The sequence below is a fragment of the Athene noctua genome, chromosome 1 (assembly GCF_965140245.1).
Source record: "Athene noctua chromosome 1, bAthNoc1.hap1.1, whole genome shotgun sequence".
Taxonomy (NCBI): domain Eukaryota; kingdom Metazoa; phylum Chordata; class Aves; order Strigiformes; family Strigidae; genus Athene; species Athene noctua.
The window spans coordinates 77,056,219-77,074,659 of NC_134037.1; the positions used below are offsets into that span (position 1 = coordinate 77,056,219).

Genomic DNA, 18,441 nt, shown 5'->3' on the forward strand with positions numbered 1-18,441 from the left:
CTCTAGTAATGTAGGAGTTGCTTCTCTGCCCAAATTTCATGTTCTGAAGCACTTCACAATCTGTTTTATAGAAAAATAGACTTTTTAGCGATTATTCTTTACTCTTCAGTGTCACTGAAGCAATTAAATTATGGTTACCACTACTTACTTCTGTTGATGCTTTAGTCATAAAGTCATGACTGGGAAAAAAGAAGATACTTGACATATGTTTTTTCCTAATGTTGCTAAGTAATGATATCTAATACTGAATAAAACATTTTTAGGTGAAAATACAAATTTTAAGCTCTTCTTTCTTTATTTTTGAGCAGATATAGAATATGGTAATTGCTTGTTGAACAGATAATTTAAAAAAAAATGCAGTAGCTATATCTTTCCAAGCTGCTCTTCCAAGAAAAAATGTGCAATTTTTTGTTGAGCTTCTGATGGATGCAAAAAAGCCCTTTTTTTAAGATTGTATGTTCAGTATTTTCATACAGAATATATCTAGGTTTGGAGATTTTTTGTTTTGGTGTTTTTTGTTGTTTTACTTTGCTTCCTTGCTTAAAAAAAACCCCAAACAACTCAGACAAGATCATTTGCCAGAGTTGTTATGGCAGCTTGACTATTGCCAGTTAATATTTTGGAAGCAATTTTTAAAAATTGTGTAGCAGGAAACAGGAGAGGTTGTCACAGAGTACATTTACTTGAAGGGATTACATTTTAAAGGTAAAGTGTAGGAGAGAAGAAAGTAAATGGTTTAGCATGAGTAAGGGAATACAGTCTGTTCCTCAGTTGCATAGAGTTGTGGAGTGCAAGTTCATAATAAAAGGAGGGCCCATCCAAGCATCTTCCAAAGCTTTTGGTTTCATACAGCCTCTGAATAATGTCACTGCAAAGAGAACATTTGCCAAAAGACCTCTTCCATGAGCTAAATTGGAGAGAAATCTCCTTATACTTGCCAGCTAGCTGTGTAGGCATGGGAATTATTAAGCTGCTTTTACTGCTTTTAATTGTGCCTTTTGGCTAAGTTAAACTTATTTTAATGCAGCATTAACCTTATTAAGTCTGTATATGGTAGTTATGTATTAATTTTCCTTGCTTTCTGTGATTTTTCTTGTTTGTTTCTGTGCTTTAAAAAAAATTAGTTTTTAAACAGAGAAATTGTGATACTAAACAACTATAATGCATGGTATTTCATGGTGACCATTTGGTGCTGAGCACATACTAAGTATTGATACCTGTATGAGAAATGAGGAGCTGTTGTTTATCCTTGCTAATACATTATGAGTTTTGGAGTGAGGTCTTTCTCTCTCTCTGCTTGTGAGGGGAATGTTTTTTACTTCTGGAATAAAAATATCCTGTTCTTGATTGCGGTAAGTGAATCTTTAAAATATGGTGTGGGGTTTTTAAATGAATTGGATAGTGGTATATTGTGTAAAATATCTCTTTCTGGAAAGCCCATAGTTCATTTTGTTTAACTTTGCCTATATGTACTATCTTGGAATATTTGTTCTGTATTGGTGGTAGGGGGGAAACAAAACAAAAAACCCCGCCCCAAAGCCAACAACTTTGAAGTGGACTTAGTGATTAACTCTGAATGTATGCACATGCAGTTACTGAGATTGAATTAGTTTTACTTCGGTAAGATAATTCATTCAGGGGTTAGTTTGATGTAACTAATTGGTTTAAAAAGTAAACTTGAAATAACTCTTCAGACATTTACATATAATGCAGATGAAATGTATCTTCCCTTTATTTAGACAACTGCAACAATTTTGGGCTTTAGGAGCTTGCTTACTTTCATCTCCAATGTTTGTTTAGTTTCTGTCATGCCAAGTTTCTTATAACTTGCATTTAGTATCAAAAACTAAATTGATTCAATAATCTGTTTAAACTTGTTTCTGAACCGTCTCTCCTGTAGTCCAGGACCCATGGGATTCATGTTTTCTAAGCTAAATGCATTTCAGAGTTGTTCCTAAGACATATGTGTATCTCCTGACTGTTTTTTTGACTCAAAGGGTATGGAATGTCAGTCCAGCGATGCTTGCTTACTTACTGAAGTGGTAGCTTCTTGGACTATGCAAAAAAGTGCCCCTGTCTGCTTTGTAGTATCAAACTTCTGTAACTTCATACTTGAAGGAGAGCCTCTGTTCACCCCACTTACTTACCCCCATCAAGTTCCTCAAGTTCCTTTTGTCTTTTTTTAAATGAGCTGTTTGATATCTCAGACTCTACCATGTGCCCCCTCTCAGCAATCGATCATTGCTTAGTCATGAAATCTATCTGCCCTATGTAGCACTAAAGGTAATTGTAAATCATAATTTACTAGTACAGCTGAACTTGTTTTACAAATTATTTTAAGCTTATTACAACACTGAAATAAAATTCATAATAGGAGCTCATACACTTATAACTTTGATACTCATTCTGGGTTGTGGTTTGCAAATTTTTGAGAATTCGAGGTGCAGTTGAAGTCAGGGATCATTGAACACGAAGTGCTCAGTGTTCTGAAATGTTGAGCAATAGCTATTCCCGTTTTTGGCACCCAAAAGTACACCGAATCTTTATCATGGTTTTTCTATATATAGAAAGGTAATATTCTTCCATCAAGCAGGTCTGTTTTGCATATAAGCTTATTAGTATTTCTGGTACTAATGGATGTAATAGTGAGGAGTACAGTTGCAAAGACTCTTAAGGAAATTACTGCCTCTAGAGTGGGGAATGAGCCATGTGCAGCAGATAATCCTTAGAGTCACAGTGAACATGAAAAGAAGACAAAGTATTCAGCCACCATTCAGAAAGTCTTTTCTGTTCTTGAATAAGTAGGGGCCTTGTGATTGTGTAGCTTGTTGTGTTCTAACTGCTGATCCTGGACCACAGCTGGTCTGCATACAGGTGTTTCTCTCCTGCCTGCCACCAATTCCATGAGAGAACCACCGTTTTAATACCAAGCAGTTCCTCCTGTCCTGATCTGCAAAGCCTAGACTGAAGTGATTTTGTTAGTGCTACAGAAAGTGATAAGGTCTGCTGTTCCTGAGGAAAGAGCAGAAAGAGAAGAGGAGGTTTCACAATTAGGCAGGAAAGGGCTGCTGTTATATGGTGAGGGGGAAGGCAAGTGTTTTTGTGTTAGGTGAGTGGGGAAGTAGGCTACTGGTGTTAAGGCAGTGTATTAAGACTATGAAGACATTCCCATAACTAAGATCAAGCCCCTCAAGAGCCAGAATTGGATCATTCAAGCTATATTTCAGAATCCATACATGCTGCAGTTTTTATGAAATTGCATGTGTAATGAGTCTCTCTAATTCTGTTTGACTTGGAAACTTTAATAATGCTGTGTTGCATTTTGAGTTTTTGTTTGGGAGGCTGTGTGCCAAATGTATGGAAAATGAACTTGGAAACCATTCTTTCCCTTTTGATAATACTCAGTTCTCAATTCTCAGTAGGTGACATACTCAGGATAATGAGAATTCTCTGAGGTACTTTCCACAAGAGGTAAATCAAGAGGAGAAAAAAAATTTCCTTTGGTGCTGCTGTTGACTTAGATATATTAATGGTAACTTCCAAGATTACATTTTACATCTACCCATGCCTGTTTTGTTTTATTGGTATTAAACAATGTTGTGATCAGGAGCTGGATTGAATAATGCTTTTTTTTGTTGCTGTAGTCACATTCTTTCTTTTTTCTTTTCCTTACAGAAAAAATGAGTGTGCCGACTCAGTCTGTGCATAAAGACAATGGGAAAACCATTGAGAATGTGGAGGAGCACAGCTATAAGCAAGGAAAAAAGATCCGAGACACTCTAAGGACAACAGAACGAGATCACAAGAAAAATGTTCAGTGCTCATTTATGTTAGACTCAGTTGGTGGGTCTCTGCCAAAAAAAACAATTCCAGATGTTGATCTCAATAAGCCTTACCTCAGCCTTGGCTGTAGCAATGCTAAGCTTCCAGTCTCAGTGCCCATGCCAATACCCAGAACTGCACGCCAGACTTCTAGGACTGATTGCCCGGCAGACCGCTTGAAATTCTTTGAAACCCTGCGGCTTTTGTTAAAACTTACCTCAGTCTCAAAGAAAAAGGACAGGGAGCAAAGAGGACAGGAAAACACCTCTTCTGTCTGGCTGAACCGATCCAATGAACTGATCTGGCTGGAGTTGCAAGCTTGGCATGCTGGCCGGAGCATTAATGACCAAGACCTCTATCTCTATGCAGCCCGTCAAGCTATCCCTGATATCATCAATGAAATCCTCACTTTCAAAGTGAACTATGGAAGCTTCTCCTGTGTAAAAAATGGAGCCAGTCTCAATGGTACTTCAGGAGAAGGGGTTTGCAAAGCAACACATGGAACTAGTGCTTTGGGTTACTCAAGTTACCATGAACACCTCCATCGCCAGCGTGTCTCATTTGAGCAAGTAAAGCGGATAATGGAGCTGCTAGAGTATATAGAAGCACTTTATCCATCTCTGCAGGCTCTTCAAAAGGACTATGAAAAGTATGCTGCAAAGGACTTCCAAGACAGAGTGCAGGCACTCTGTCTATGGTTAAATATTACAAAAGACTTAAATCAAAAACTAAGGATTATGGGAACTGTATTGGGCATCAAAAATCTTTCTGACATTGGCTGGCCAGTGTTTGAAATTCCTTCTCCCCGACCATCTAAGGACAATGATCCAGAGGATGAAGAAGTTGATAGGGAGACAGAAGTAAAGGAATCCTCAGGAACATGCACAGAGGAGAGTGATGGTGAAGAACAAATCTCTGAGGAGAATGTGGAGGAACTTAGACAAGCCATCAAGAACAATTTTACTAATAAGCCAAATTTTGACTTTCAGGACCATATTTCAAGGAGGCTTGATAGGCTTGAATCTGAGGATGACTCTGCCTCTTGGGTTATTCCAGAATGCAGTGCTGAGGCAAGCTGCAGCCAACACTGTTTGACCTCTATTTACAGGCCATTTGTAGATAAAGCACTGAAGCAAATGGGGTTGAGGAAGCTAATTTTAAGACTGCACAAGCTAATGCATGGTTCATTGCAAAGGGCCCGTATGGCGTTGGTAAGGAGTGATCACCAGCTGGAGGTAGGTTGCTACTAGTGTAAATGGGTAACAGGAGTGCCTCCTCTGCTGTATTGTTTCTAAGTGAAACTGGAGGAATTGGGATCTTAGGAAAATGTTGGTTGCTTTTTGAAACAGTGTATGTTATGATTAAGAGCCCAGTTCTGCTTCCACTGAAATGAGTCTGTCATTTGACCCGAATTAGAATTTGTGTGAAGCACAAGTGTTTGTAATTGAAATAACATTTTAATGATAAAATCTGTGCTCATTGCATTTTCTAATGTCTAAAACCATAAGTCTGGAAAATTACAATGGAATATTAGGCACAAAAGTTGAATCATGAGAAAAATCAGCTATGAAAGTGGTCTTCTTCCTTTTCTTGTCTTCAAAACTGGGTATTTCTCTGCAAGACATCCTTTATGAAAACGTCACTGTTGTTTGGGGTTCTTCCTCATCTAAATTAAAGTACTGTGGTGGCATGTTATGCTTGAGGCCAGATCGGATAAATGAATGGACTCTCTTGACCTATGATCTGTGAAAGCAAGTTATGTTAGCATGTTGCATTCTTCAGCTGGCTCTTAGTTTTTTTTTTTTTCTTTGGGTCATTTTATTTAATTTAAGAACGATTGTGAGTTAATAAAAATATTTTGAAATAAGCAGTAAACTAAGGACAGTAGCTGAAGTTCCATATGGTAAGTTGTGGTCACTAATTCTTTCAAGGCAGAATATTGTTTCTTAATATAAACTGTTACCCAACTAGTAGGGATTTTTATATTAGGAAGAACTAGTAGTAAGGATTACTTGCCCTCCTCCATAAAGTGGCACGGGGGGGGGGGGGGGGGGGGGGGGGGGGGGCGGCTAACAATGGATTTTGGAGGAAGGAATTTTTTACCCAACATGCCCATTCTAATATGGACACCACATGTGGTCTTTGACACATTACTAATCTCTTAGTGTTGACTGTCACATTTGCAAAAGGAACAAGACTTGTTTATCTCCCTTGGAGGTTATTTTTTTTAGGATAATAACTTTATAGAGTTACTTAATTTTGAGAAAATTTTTATTTGTACTGTTGTTAATGTACTTATTTATTCTCTAATTGGTTTCAACTCGTGTTCTAGGAAGTTGTGCGATAAGAAAATCTTTGTATATTTCTAAAGTCATGCCTAAAGAAAACTTGCAGTTACCTGTTACAGTCACCAAATGTACCCCCAAACCATATATGCTTAGAAAGTTCAGCTTAATATATAGGTAGGAATACCTTTAAAAACCCAAAGGAAATAAATCATAATTTGGGGATACTGAAATCTACTTTGAATGTATTTTTGAAAATGCTGAATACCTCAAAAGTTTTGACTTCGTAAGGGTTCTCATAACAAGCTAATGAAACACTAGTAGCTAGACTCTCTGCAGCTTCACAGAATTAAACTTTTTGGTGATTTAGCATTGGATGACTTCTCTAAGATGTAAGGTTAATCTTTTGTCCTTCTTCCACCCTTGCAACCTCTTTGAATGTTCATTTTCAGTAGTTATTACATTTTCCTTGGAATATGGTCCTCCTTCGAGAAATTATTTCATCACTAAGGGTGGATGTTACAAAACTGTAAACTTCTTTCCTCCCCCCAAATGAAAAGAATGCTGTCAAAAAAAATCCCAAACTGTTTAAGAAGTGTGGTGCCTACTGCAGCAAAAGATGACATTAGACTAAAATAGAAGAGATGGTTTTGAATTGCTTGGTCTTTGCACCTGACAGTACTTTGAGTGTAGTGTCTTGGGGTTTTTTTAGTGCAGATCAGTTTGATATTTGTATGCAGCCACAGCTGTTAGTGTTTTGTTAATCATTATTAGTTCTGTTATTTTTGTAACTTGACTTTGTGTTTATGTGTGTACATACACCTTAAAATTTCTGGACATACTTTTATTTCTATTGTTACTTTAAACCACTATCTTTCATCTAAAATATGCTTTCTGGATTCTTTTTCTGTATCCAATTTAATGCTCATTTCATCTTAAATATATGCATGTGTTTATACAGATAGCTGTAAAGTACAAGTTTCATTCATCATAGGCTCTGATACTTTAATAAGGCTCTAGGCACTATAGAGTCTGTTTTGCATAGAAGCTGTATGATTTGATTTTTAAAGAAAATGGCTAATGTTTCTTATTTTAGTTTACAAAATCAGAGTTGTGTTAGTAGAACAGTATTTAAGCCTGTGTACCCTGCTTGTTGGTTTATTTAGCTGGCTGCACTTTTGAGTATGAGTTTTATATATGATCTCAATAAATGGCTTGGAATTTGTTTTCTTGGGGGTTTTTAACAAGTATGTGGTAGTCACTTGAAGCATTTCAGATTGGGTCTACGGAAGGTTAAGATTAGTCAGAACTGAACAGTAGAAGTTTAGGTGTCTGATGCTAAGCCCTAATGTAATTATCCTTAATGTTAGAAAATTAAATAACACATATATTCAATTTTGTTATGTTATTTTTGCTCGCAAATTAGTTCTTTAATATTTTTATAAGAACTGAATTTTTCAACGCTATACTTACAATGAGGATTGTATTTCATAAATATTTTGCTGTAGAAATGTATTTTCATGATCTATTATTAATGAAACTTTTTGTATAAAAGCCTTTAGCTCTGGTGCTATACATGTCTTTAAAGAGAGTAAAAAGGTGATGTTAGTATACCATCTTAAAAAGATAAGTTGTTATACTGTAGATCAAGTTGTGATTAAACTTCAACTAAACTAGGTATAAAGGAAATTCCCACTCATGCATGTTTGCTATCTCTGCATAATGAGCTAGTGGTTTTATAAACCACTTAAGAATCTGCAGTGTATAGTATGTTTTGTGTCAGTGTTAGACAGTAATGAATATGCTATTCCATCCCCTGTGACAGTTGAGAAACATCACAATATAAAAAAGAACCCAACAAACTAATAAAACTGGCTTTGTCAGTGGTTGTAACTTTGTGTGGCTCTTCTGAGAAAGCAGAGTTGAACAGCACTGTAGGCACAAATGTCAAAAATGTGTGTGTAGGTGTAAGGGAATAAACAATTTCTTTATTTTTTTTTTTAAATCTTCTGCTTAAGAGTGGCTTAAATTTTAACTTTCTAGCCAGAACTTTATCATTTGATCTAATTTCTGGTAATGTTTTCCCCTCCTCTGAAGGGATGTTATATAACTTTGGCACTGTAGAAAAACCTAAAAAATGCTGGTTATGTCTAATATATGAGTAAAGGATATTCAGGTGTCATAGTTAAGAGCTGTGAAATGAGAATTAGAATAAAACAAACTTAATCTGAAACAAATCTTATCCTTAGATGATGTACAGTGTGTTGTTATCTTTAAGAGCTGCACAAATATTGTAGTTCATATTTTCTTCCTAAATTAAATCCTAAAGTGACTCCATATGCAGCTTTGCTTAGAATGTTATCACAAGGTATATAGTTTAGATATCTTGTATGTCTATTTTGGATACTTTCAATTATTTTTCTCTAATTAGAAATGTCACTTCATTTAAATGCAGTTTTCATTTAAATGGAAAATAAGTTTATTAATTGAAAAAAACACCTTGATCTCTCTATATTTTACCTTCCTTTTTAAATTTCAGTTTCAATTTCTTAACATCTACCAAAGTTTGTAAGTTATTTTTTCAGTAGTTTTGTTCAATTCCGCTAGTGACACTTTCTTGAATATTGCATTACTTTACAATATGGAGTTTTATATAATATATGCACTATGTATCTGAAAAGAAACGAGGTTAGTTACCTGACACAGCCAAGTGCAAACTTGTTTTTCTAGATGTGGTTATTAGTGTAGACCTTTTGATTTATTTGTTTTTTAAATCATATTTTGAAATTTTCAATCATCTTAACAATGACCTGAATATATGTTCTTATATATTATGTTAGGCTTAACTTGTATGCTTGTCATTATCCCCAAACAGCGGTTTATCCCTGTGTAGTGAGCAGATCTCCAACTTTAATGAATGTCTTAATCACTTTAAAGCAGAAACATAAAGTAAGAGATTGTTTCGTTCACTCTCAAGGTCCATAATTGTTTTCCTCAGCCTGGTGATCCTGAAATTTAAAAAAAAAAAAAAAAAAAAAAAGTTAACTTTTTAAAAAATAACTAAATTGAAACTTCTGTGGTTGATTTGCCAGTTAATAGATTCTTACCTTTTAAAAATAAACTTTTGTGCATGTTGCTTTAAACAAATGCTAAATCCTAAAGAATTTAAAGATCCTTTTCATGATACCTATTTCTTGTTACAGTTTTCAGAATTTCCAGATCCCATGTTGTGTTCAGATTACGTGCAGTTACTAAATTCCCCACCCTGTTGTGAGCAAAAATGCAGCACTGTATCATGGGAAGAGCTGAAATCCATGGATTTACCATCTTTTGAACCCGCATTCTTGGTCCTCTGCCGAGTCCTGCTCAATGTTATCCACGAATGTCTCAAGCTAAGGTTGGAACAAAGACCTGCTGGGGAACCATCTCTCTTGAGTATTAAACAGGTTTGCGACAACTGGGGTTTTTTTTATATTTTCTATTTGAAATTACTTTGTCATTTGGTTATGATAAGATTGTTTGTTTAAAGAGGATTAGTTTAAGAGATGACAATGTATAATTATGTAATAACTTCTATAAATAGTCTTGTATTTCATATGAAGATCTGGTTTTTGCATAGTAAACACTTGGTCATATATACCTCTCTGATTTAGACTTTCAGGAATCAAAACTGGTGATTAAAGAATTATCAGCCAGCAAAGGTAAACAGTATTTGTTCCATTTGCATTGTAAGCTATATAACCTTGCCCAGCACATTTTCCTCCATTTTTTATTTTTTTAGGCAGTGTAACCAGTTTTAAGGGTCTGTAGATTTTTTTTTTTCTTTGATTTGATTCTTTTTTCTTTGCAAATGTAAGACCTCTGCAAACACATGGTGGACAAGTAGTGGAAGTTGATTAAGGAAAAAACAAAATGAAAAAAAAAAAAAATTTTTTTCCCAGCATACTGTTTTATATAAATATCTGATATTTTCTGTGAGTAGTGGCCCAAGATTGTCAGTCCTGTCACTGGTTAAGAATGCTGTATGAGGATTTATTTTCTGGTGGTTATCTGATACAATGAAGGCTGTTTAGATCAATGCCATTTCTCAAAGTCTAATCCAGGATATACTAAAATTGTCTGAAGATATCTCCCTGCTCCTTGGCAAGCATTACCAGATCAGGGTTTTATCAGGTGGTTGTTAAGGGTAGACAGTTAAATAAGCTCTTGGGCCGATTATGATTTCACATTCCAGTTATCTGCTGCTCCAAAATCAATTGCTAAGTTACTTTATGGTCCCAAATAAATTTCAGTCCTCTCTCTTCCTGTGCCTGCCCATTCCTCTTACTCGCTCCCTTTTTTCTTTACCTTGTATACTAGGATTTTGGATGCCTTTATATCCAGAAGTACTGTACCAACAGTTTCAATTTTGTTATCATTATAACTGTTGTTATGGGATAGCATACTGTATTGTAAAGCACAGTATATCCTTTTTTCTCAGAGACTGGAGCTATTTCTTTGCCCTTACGTTTTGTATTCTCCTTGTGGACTTTGAGTGAAGTAAAAATGATACTTCCTTCCTGGAAAACAATGTGTTTATACAAACTGTTTTGATGGTGTATACTGTCTTGCTAATTACATCGAAAAAATGAATTCCACTCAGCAAATGCTTGCTGTCCCACATTGTATTTCTGAACAGGCAAAGGAGCTGTGGAGGATATTTCACAAATAGATGTATTTTGTTTCCTGAAGAATTATAATTCCTAAAATCTTGAGCAGGCTCAGATAGGGGTCTGTTTTGTTCTTCAAGTTCATAGACTATTACAAAATTACAGCAAAGTCTGGGTGTGAGATACTCTCATCCAACCTTCTGCAGTGTAAGCTGGGCCCTGTATTAGGTTATCCAGAGCCTTGTTAGGCCAGATCATGAATACTTTTAGTGAGAGAGAGATTCCACTGCTTCTTCAGCCATTCTGTTCCAGCATGTATTTTTTTTCGTCCATTAAGCATTTTTTTCTTGTATCCAAAGAGAATTTATCTGAAGCAACTTGTGTCTGTTGCCTCTTGTTGGGTTGCCTCCATCTTTGTGAAAGGAATACTCCCATTTTCTCTGTAACTACCTCTAAGGCATTGGAAAACTGTGATCAGATTCCCCTTGCATATTCTCTTCTCTAATCTGTAAAAATTCAATTCCTTGAATTGTTCTTTGCCTGCATGTAGCACAGTCCAGTTTGGTTTCTATAGTGGTTGACCTAGTGGGTGTCATTTGGGGCACTAAGACCTTTAAGTATCTCCTACTTTTTGGTACCATTTGTAATGTGTAGCAGCACTGAATGTAACGGGCATACTGATACTCAGCTTTTCCAAGGTGAGGTTAAATTTTTGTATTCCTAGCAAGACAATTCAATTTAAAAAAACCCCAAATGATTTGCAAGAAAAAATACAGACAAAAAAACCCCAACATGGATTATATGCTTCCTGCAGTGTGCTCTTTCTCCCATCCTTTCTCTCTAGCTTCCCCTTTTTCAGCCATCTTGTCCATCTTTCACCTCCAACAATAGGTTTTGTGATGCTCATGACCCTGTGTTATCAGAGAGCACTGTTCTCTTTTAATGGCAATTTGCCATTATGTGATGGCAGTGTAGTTCTTGGACAGTACAAGAAGGTTCTGAAGTGTTATGCATTTGTGCTGAGAAGTGGAGGGATATGTGTGTGCACGAGTGTACATTGGGTTATTTCTGTTAGGTGGTTAAACACTGATTGTTAAAACCTGTGTTGAGTGTCTTACAGCACCATGCAAAATAACTATCAGATCTTTCTGGATCTTTCATACCGGTTTGTATTTTCAGAACGGTAATAGATGATACTGTTATTTCATAAAAGCTTCTTCCTTACAAAAATCAGTGGAGGAAGTAGGTCAATACTTCTAAAAGATTTTTAATTCCAGATTATAGGATACTGTAATAGAGAAATGCAGTTTACGAATAAGTAATTTCTTCTTCATCAGCACCCATTTAGGTCTGTAGCTAGAAGCAAAATAGCATATTTTATGTTGATGTATGTGCTGATTTCTTAATTAGCAGTTCTATTATCCACACACCTGTTAACCAGGTAGTATTTGAACACGTGTTTTAATGATTAAAGAAGCCAGCTAAAGGATGTGTGTTTGGATGGGGAGAACTGTATCTGGTGATCAACACTCTGTCTAGATGACTTTAATGGTATGTGGTGTACCTCCTGGAATTTTTGGGTCAACAGTCCTTATGTCAGCCATCAACATGTGCAGACTCCTTATGGTCTGTTATTGTCATGCTGAGTGCATTAACTCTAAGGTAGTCTGACTTATTTGAAAAGTGAACTGTCACTCCTACCTGGTTTCTGATAAGTGACTGACACCACTTGGAGCCAGTCCACAGTGTACTGACTAGTTACTGTGTTTTCCTTAATCACGTTTTGTATATTGGGTATAGTTATAGGTCATTCAAAATAGCTGTGGTGTAAATTTTGGAAGTTATTGGAAAAATTTAAATGTTTGGTGACAGATTGTTATTTTATAGGTCAAGTAAATGGGGGGGCAGGGGACTTGGGATGGGGAGAACGGGACACAAACCACCAAAAACCCCAGAAAACTTAATATAAACTTTCTTGCTCCAAACTACAGTAACCTAGAGGCTGTATGACCTGCCCTACCTGCTCTGCAGAAAATAATCTTTTGCACAAACTCCCTAAACAACAAAAAAAATCCCAATCAAACTAAGAACAGTGATAATGTTTTCAGTTTAATTTGCACATTCTTGAGTGTGCTCATTATAGACTATATTTTTTGTTTGCTTTATGTGTTTCAGTTCCAAAAGTTGACATTTAAGATTAGCATTACAGGGCTTTTTGTAAATCCTATATTCTGTTATTGAATAGCACTGCACATCACTGTATAGCAGTGTTATTTAAAAAACACCCCAAAACTTTAATGAAGTTTTGAGTTTTATTTTGGAATGAACAGATGCTACTCTTTGCAAGTTTTAGAAGTGAAGTTTGCTTGTATCTAAGATATATCGTACTATATAGTAAAGTTTTATGGGTAAGTGATATTGCCAAGTCCCATCTGTCTCTCTGAATAATGAGTAGTTAAATACCAATTTTAAATTCTTTGAATAAGTTACGTTTCTCTTTGTGGATCCAAGGGCAAAAAAACCCAAACAGTTTGACAGAGTACAATGGATGTTATTGAGTGGAGAGTGAAGAATACACATTCACTTTTAAATGTATGACATGTTAGGGATATAAATGTGTAATTATTGGATTTCCACCTTACCAAAAATGACTCTTTTATTTTTCTTCTTCACCTAACTTGATAAGTTTTAAACTACAAAGTTCAGAATATTACCCTTGTTTCCCCTGCATGTGCGAGAGCATGACATAACATGTTCTCACCTGTAAAAGAATCCAAAGACTTGTTGTATTAGTAACACTATTGTATGGCTTTTGCTTTCATGCCATTATAATTTCTCATACATTGAGTCCACTAGATTGATATATTATTTTGCAAGGATAACCATTATAGAAGATTTTAAAATGCAGATTAACCAACCAACAGTTCCATTCACTCTGACCCTCCAAATTGACCCCTCTCTTCCTCTCAGACTCTTTTTGCTCAGAAAAGGTCAGGGATTGTCAGACCTGGAGACTGATGATAATTTCAGGAGAATGCACACTTAGCACTGGAAGGGCTTCTGAAAGAAAGGCATTTGTTATTGTAGGTTTGAAACTGTTCTTGCTCTTTGTGTACTCCTGTGTCTGTGGTTGTGCATATTTCTTCAAATCAATAAAAGCTGTAAGCTTTCCAGAAGGGATGACAGCTATTTGGCCAAAAATGACCACTTCTGTGGTTGAGAAGAGTAACTTTCCTTGTGTTAGCCTTGCCCAGGGAAGCAACAGAAGAAACACTAGCTGTTTTCAATTCTGGTATTGGTTTGAGAGTTGTGGACACCTGGCCAATAGATAGACAGTGAATTTCCTGTAGTAAAACATTTCTCTTACGTCTCAAGCATCTGTCAGACTCATTGCATATTATTCCTAACTTGCTTCCACTTAAACTGGTGATCTGATGATTGTGAGCCCTCTTGCCCACTTCAAACTTTTTAGCTATGCAGTACGTTGCTTGCTGTGGCTCTGTGCAGGGAATGAAGTCTGAAATGTCTGCCTTCATTTACAGTTATGTGGCAGATGGCATGATGGCAATTAAATAGCCCTGGAAAACTAATCACATCTTTCCTGCAGATATGTAGAGCAACTGTATTCATTTCTAAAAGCTGTAGAAATTATGTAGTGATAAACTAACATGTTTAGACAAACTGGACTGGCAAATTAAGCTTTCACTTCCCAGAGGAATTGAAAGAAGTATCTTGACTGATGTCAGATTTTGCGTTTTTTCTCTTGCAGCTAGTGAGAGAATGTAAAGAGGTTCTGAAAGGTGGCCTGTTAATGAAGCAATACTACCAGTTTATGTTACGGGAGGTGTTAGATGACTTGCAAAAGATTGATTGCAACATTGATTCTTTTGAAGAAGACCTGCATAAAATGTTAATGGTAAGCTTCAAAAGAGAGAAAATATTTGGAGTTTAGTAAGTATATTAATCTGAATACTGCTAATAGAAATCGATTGTCCCTGTTGGTCTTGCTAAATTTTTTGTTGTTGTACTCCTTTAACATAATTTTATTGTTTTAATAGACTTGTAAAGGTAATGCAGTAGCCATTGCCATTTTAGCAATAGTGATTTTTGTTTACTGGGCTGCGGTAAGGTATACTTGTAAAATTTCGTGTATTTACAATAAAATGGTTCATATATAGAACTGTAAATTCCATATGTTTTGTTTAAACTTTTACTAACCTCTTAGTGTTGAGTAAAAATATAAATCGAATCGTTTGACTAACTTCATATGATACCTTATTTTTAATGTGTATTCATTATTGCAGTGACTTAAATACAAAGAAGTATTTTCAAGACAAACACTTGGCCTCTGAAAGATACTAAATTAAATATTCTTTAGTAAATTTAGTTTAAAATACTGTTCCATTGGATGTGACTGGCTTTTATTCTTTTGTGAGTTTGAACTTTCTCCTCACTATTCTGGGGGAAAAAAAAAAAACAACCTAAGATACACCTCAATACCTCATCACTAATGTTTTGTCAGCAGAGCTGTTGGTACCATCTATTGTTGAATATGGATGGATTTTCCTATTACATGTTTTTCATTGCCTACTATGATGAAAATGTACTGTTTTACGTAAAATTTCTTATGCTGTGCCCCTGCCTTCATCTCCATCTGAAACTTCCAGAAACTTCCAGCAGAAGTGACCTGACTAGATGACAGGAATATAGTTCATCTTGTCCATTTTGAAATTCCTTACCTGTTTTTTTAGGTAGCTGTAATGTTCTTGTGCTTTGAGGCAAGAGTTTTAACTTTGTCAGAAGTTTTAATTGTATAAGGATTTTGCTTTTTGTAGGTCTTGAAAGGAATGGTAACAAAACTGTGTAAATAGGAATAAATATATCAAGACATCAGAGAATCACAGTTCATGCCTATTCAGAGTTGCAGGTTACTGTAGCGCCAGGAGCAGGGGAGAAAGGTTGGATGAATGATCAGGATTGTCAGAAGTTTGGGACAGCTGGGCAGAGGGAGCTGAAGAGGTGATCTGGACTGAAAACAGGGATAGGGAAAATACATACGAAATCAGAAGGTTAAGACAGGATTAATGAGGGGTGGGGGGGTAGAACTTTTTGTCTTCCTGTGGACTCCGTTTATAGGCAGGCCAGGTAGCTCAGAAGAGTACTGAAAGATGAATTACACTGAGAGTGAAAGGTGAATTCAAGTCAAGAAAATAGCCTGAGACTATCAAAACACAGTACTTACCTAACCCAGCGTAGAGTTTTAAGGTTTTCCATATCTATGCTGCTGTCTTGAGACACCACCTAGAGTACTATGTCCAGCTCTAGGCTACACAACATAAGAAGGACATGGACCTGTGAGGGCCACAAAGAAGATCGGGGGCTGTAGCAGCTTCCGTAGGAGGACAGGATGAGAGAGTGAGGTTGTTCAACTTGGAGAAGAGAAGGCTGTGGGGAGACCTTATAGTGGCCTCCCAGTACTTAAAGGGGGCTACAGGAAAGATGGAGAGGGACTCTTTAACAGGGGAGTAATGGTTTTAAACTGTAAGAAGGCAGATTTACATTAGATGTAAGGAAGAAGTTCTTTACTGTGAGAGTGGTGAGACACTGGAACAGGTTGCCCAGAGAAGCTGTGGCTGCCCCCTCCCTGGCAGTGTCCAGGCCAGGCTGGACGGGGCTTTGAGCAACCTGGTCTAGTGGAAGGTGTCCCTGCCCATGGCAGGGGGGTTGGGACTAGATGATCTTTAAGGTCCCTTCCAACCCAACCATTCTATGGTTGTATGATCTCGGCATTATTACAGTGCGGTCCGAAAATACTTAAAACCAGTAGGAAGTGTCTTAACCATTTCTAAGCAGGGATGTTCTCTGATGTTATGGATTATTGAACTAAGACAAATTGCAGCTGATTTTTTGCATTCAGTACTATGCTGAAGGGCAGATGTTTGAAGGATTGTACTTACCTGGATTTTTATGTTGGTTTACAAGAAGAATAAATAAAGGTGAGAGATAAGATGATATAAAGGAACACAAGGTATAGTGTAGAATTGGAGAAGCCTCTTTACTGCACTTATCTATGTCCAGGAGGATATGTTCAATAAAATGTTTTGGAGTAATCCAGTTAATAAAAGGTTTAGAGACTGTTTTTCAGTAGTTCAGCTTTAAAAACTGGCCACTGTAGGTATTCACTGATACAATGGTGATTGCAGCACAGCAAGCAAGGTGGTGATACTGCCAATATTTTCAGAAAAATATTGTGGAGACATGGTGTTTAATACTCAGTGGTACTTTTTACTTCCCAAGCCATAAATTGCACTTCCTGCGTGGAGACATGTAGCTCATTTTCAGTCATAGTAAACAAAAATGGTTGTAGAAATATTTTCTGCTAATTGTAAAATATTGAGATTGTTGATTTGAGAACTTACTAGTTCTTAGTTACACATTGTGTAACAACTTCTCTAAGTTATTTCTTTCCATATACAGGTTTACTTTGATTATATGCGAAGCTGGATCCAAATGCTACAGCAGTTACCTCAAGCATCTCATAGTTTAAAAAATCTGTTGGAGGAAGAATGGAATTTCACCAAAGAAATAACTCCTTATATAAGAGGAGGTGAAGCTCAAGCTGGAAAACTGTTCTGGTAGGCTTTAATTACTCTGCTTATGGTGTTATTTTGTATCCAGATACATATTCAAGTTAGCACTTGTTCTGGGTTCCCAGATTGGGCTTCTTGAGGCTTCTGTAAGCAGCTGATAATATTTGTGAATTTATGGATTATTACAATGACTGTAGCTATAGAATGCAATAAGTGCAGAATGCTCTTAACTCTAGCTATAACAGGAATACTACCTCTGTGGAAAGTCCCCATTCCTGCTAGCCCTGTGCACGTAGAGTAACTGAGGGCCCCCAAGATGCTGCTTGTTTCTGCAGGCGGACTTGGCAACGCGGCTCTCTTGCAGTGGACAGAGTAGGAAGAAGTTTAAGGTGCCATGCTACCCGAATAAGACTCTGAAGTTCCACCATTTCTGTTGCTACAGTGATATTGCAGGAATGCTGCTGAAATCTACAGGAATATTTTTAGATTCTGGACTACAAGACAGTTGTGATGAATTTTGGGCCAGTGCCGATGACAGTACTGCATCAGATGAAATCAGGTATTAAGCCATTCGGCTTAATAATAGCAAACACACTTACTTATGTTTCTATACCCCTGACAGATACATACTGCATTTGATTTCTAAGAATGAAAACCTCCTAAATGCAAGACTCCATATACTTTATTGCTGACATTTCAGCAAAATGAACCATCATTTTGTTCGTTTGAAGCCTAGTAACCTTCTTTTTAGTTCAGGGTATGAGAGATTGTTTGTGTAATGATCTTTAATTGCAATTTTTATATCCTTACCAAAGTGTGCCTGCACATGTTCGATTTATTTCAGTCAGCTGCTTGTAAATATTTATCTTTTCTATGTTCTTTCTATTGACCTATATGTAAATAATTCTTATTTTCTCATAGCTATATAAATGCAACATGATTTATTAAAGCACTGTCACTTTGTTGTCACCAATTTTTCAGGAGGTCTGTTATAGAGACCAGCCGAGCACTCAAAGAGCTGTTTCATGAAGCTAGAGAAAGGGCCTCCAAAGCTCTTGGTTTTGCTAAAATGCTGAGAAAGGTAAGTTAACAGCA

At 36.5% G+C, this 18,441-nt stretch overlaps 1 protein-coding gene across 6 annotated transcripts in view; it reads left to right on the plus strand.

The window, feature by feature from the left end:
- Positions 1-18,441, plus strand: part of MAP3K4 (mitogen-activated protein kinase kinase kinase 4) — a 99,016-nt gene that overhangs the window by 42,042 nt on the left and 38,533 nt on the right. For all 6 annotated transcript variants that reach the window (XM_074896641.1, XM_074896636.1, XM_074896638.1 and 3 more), the window contains exons 3-8: positions 3,676-5,057; positions 9,311-9,553; positions 14,526-14,672; positions 17,234-17,391; positions 17,789-17,905; positions 18,328-18,427. In XM_074896641.1, the coding sequence (XP_074752742.1) occupies positions 3,676-5,057; positions 9,311-9,553; positions 14,526-14,672; positions 17,234-17,391; positions 17,789-17,905; positions 18,328-18,427 (2,147 nt within the window). The remainder of the gene's footprint in view (positions 1-3,675; positions 5,058-9,310; positions 9,554-14,525; positions 14,673-17,233; positions 17,392-17,788; positions 17,906-18,327; positions 18,428-18,441) is intronic.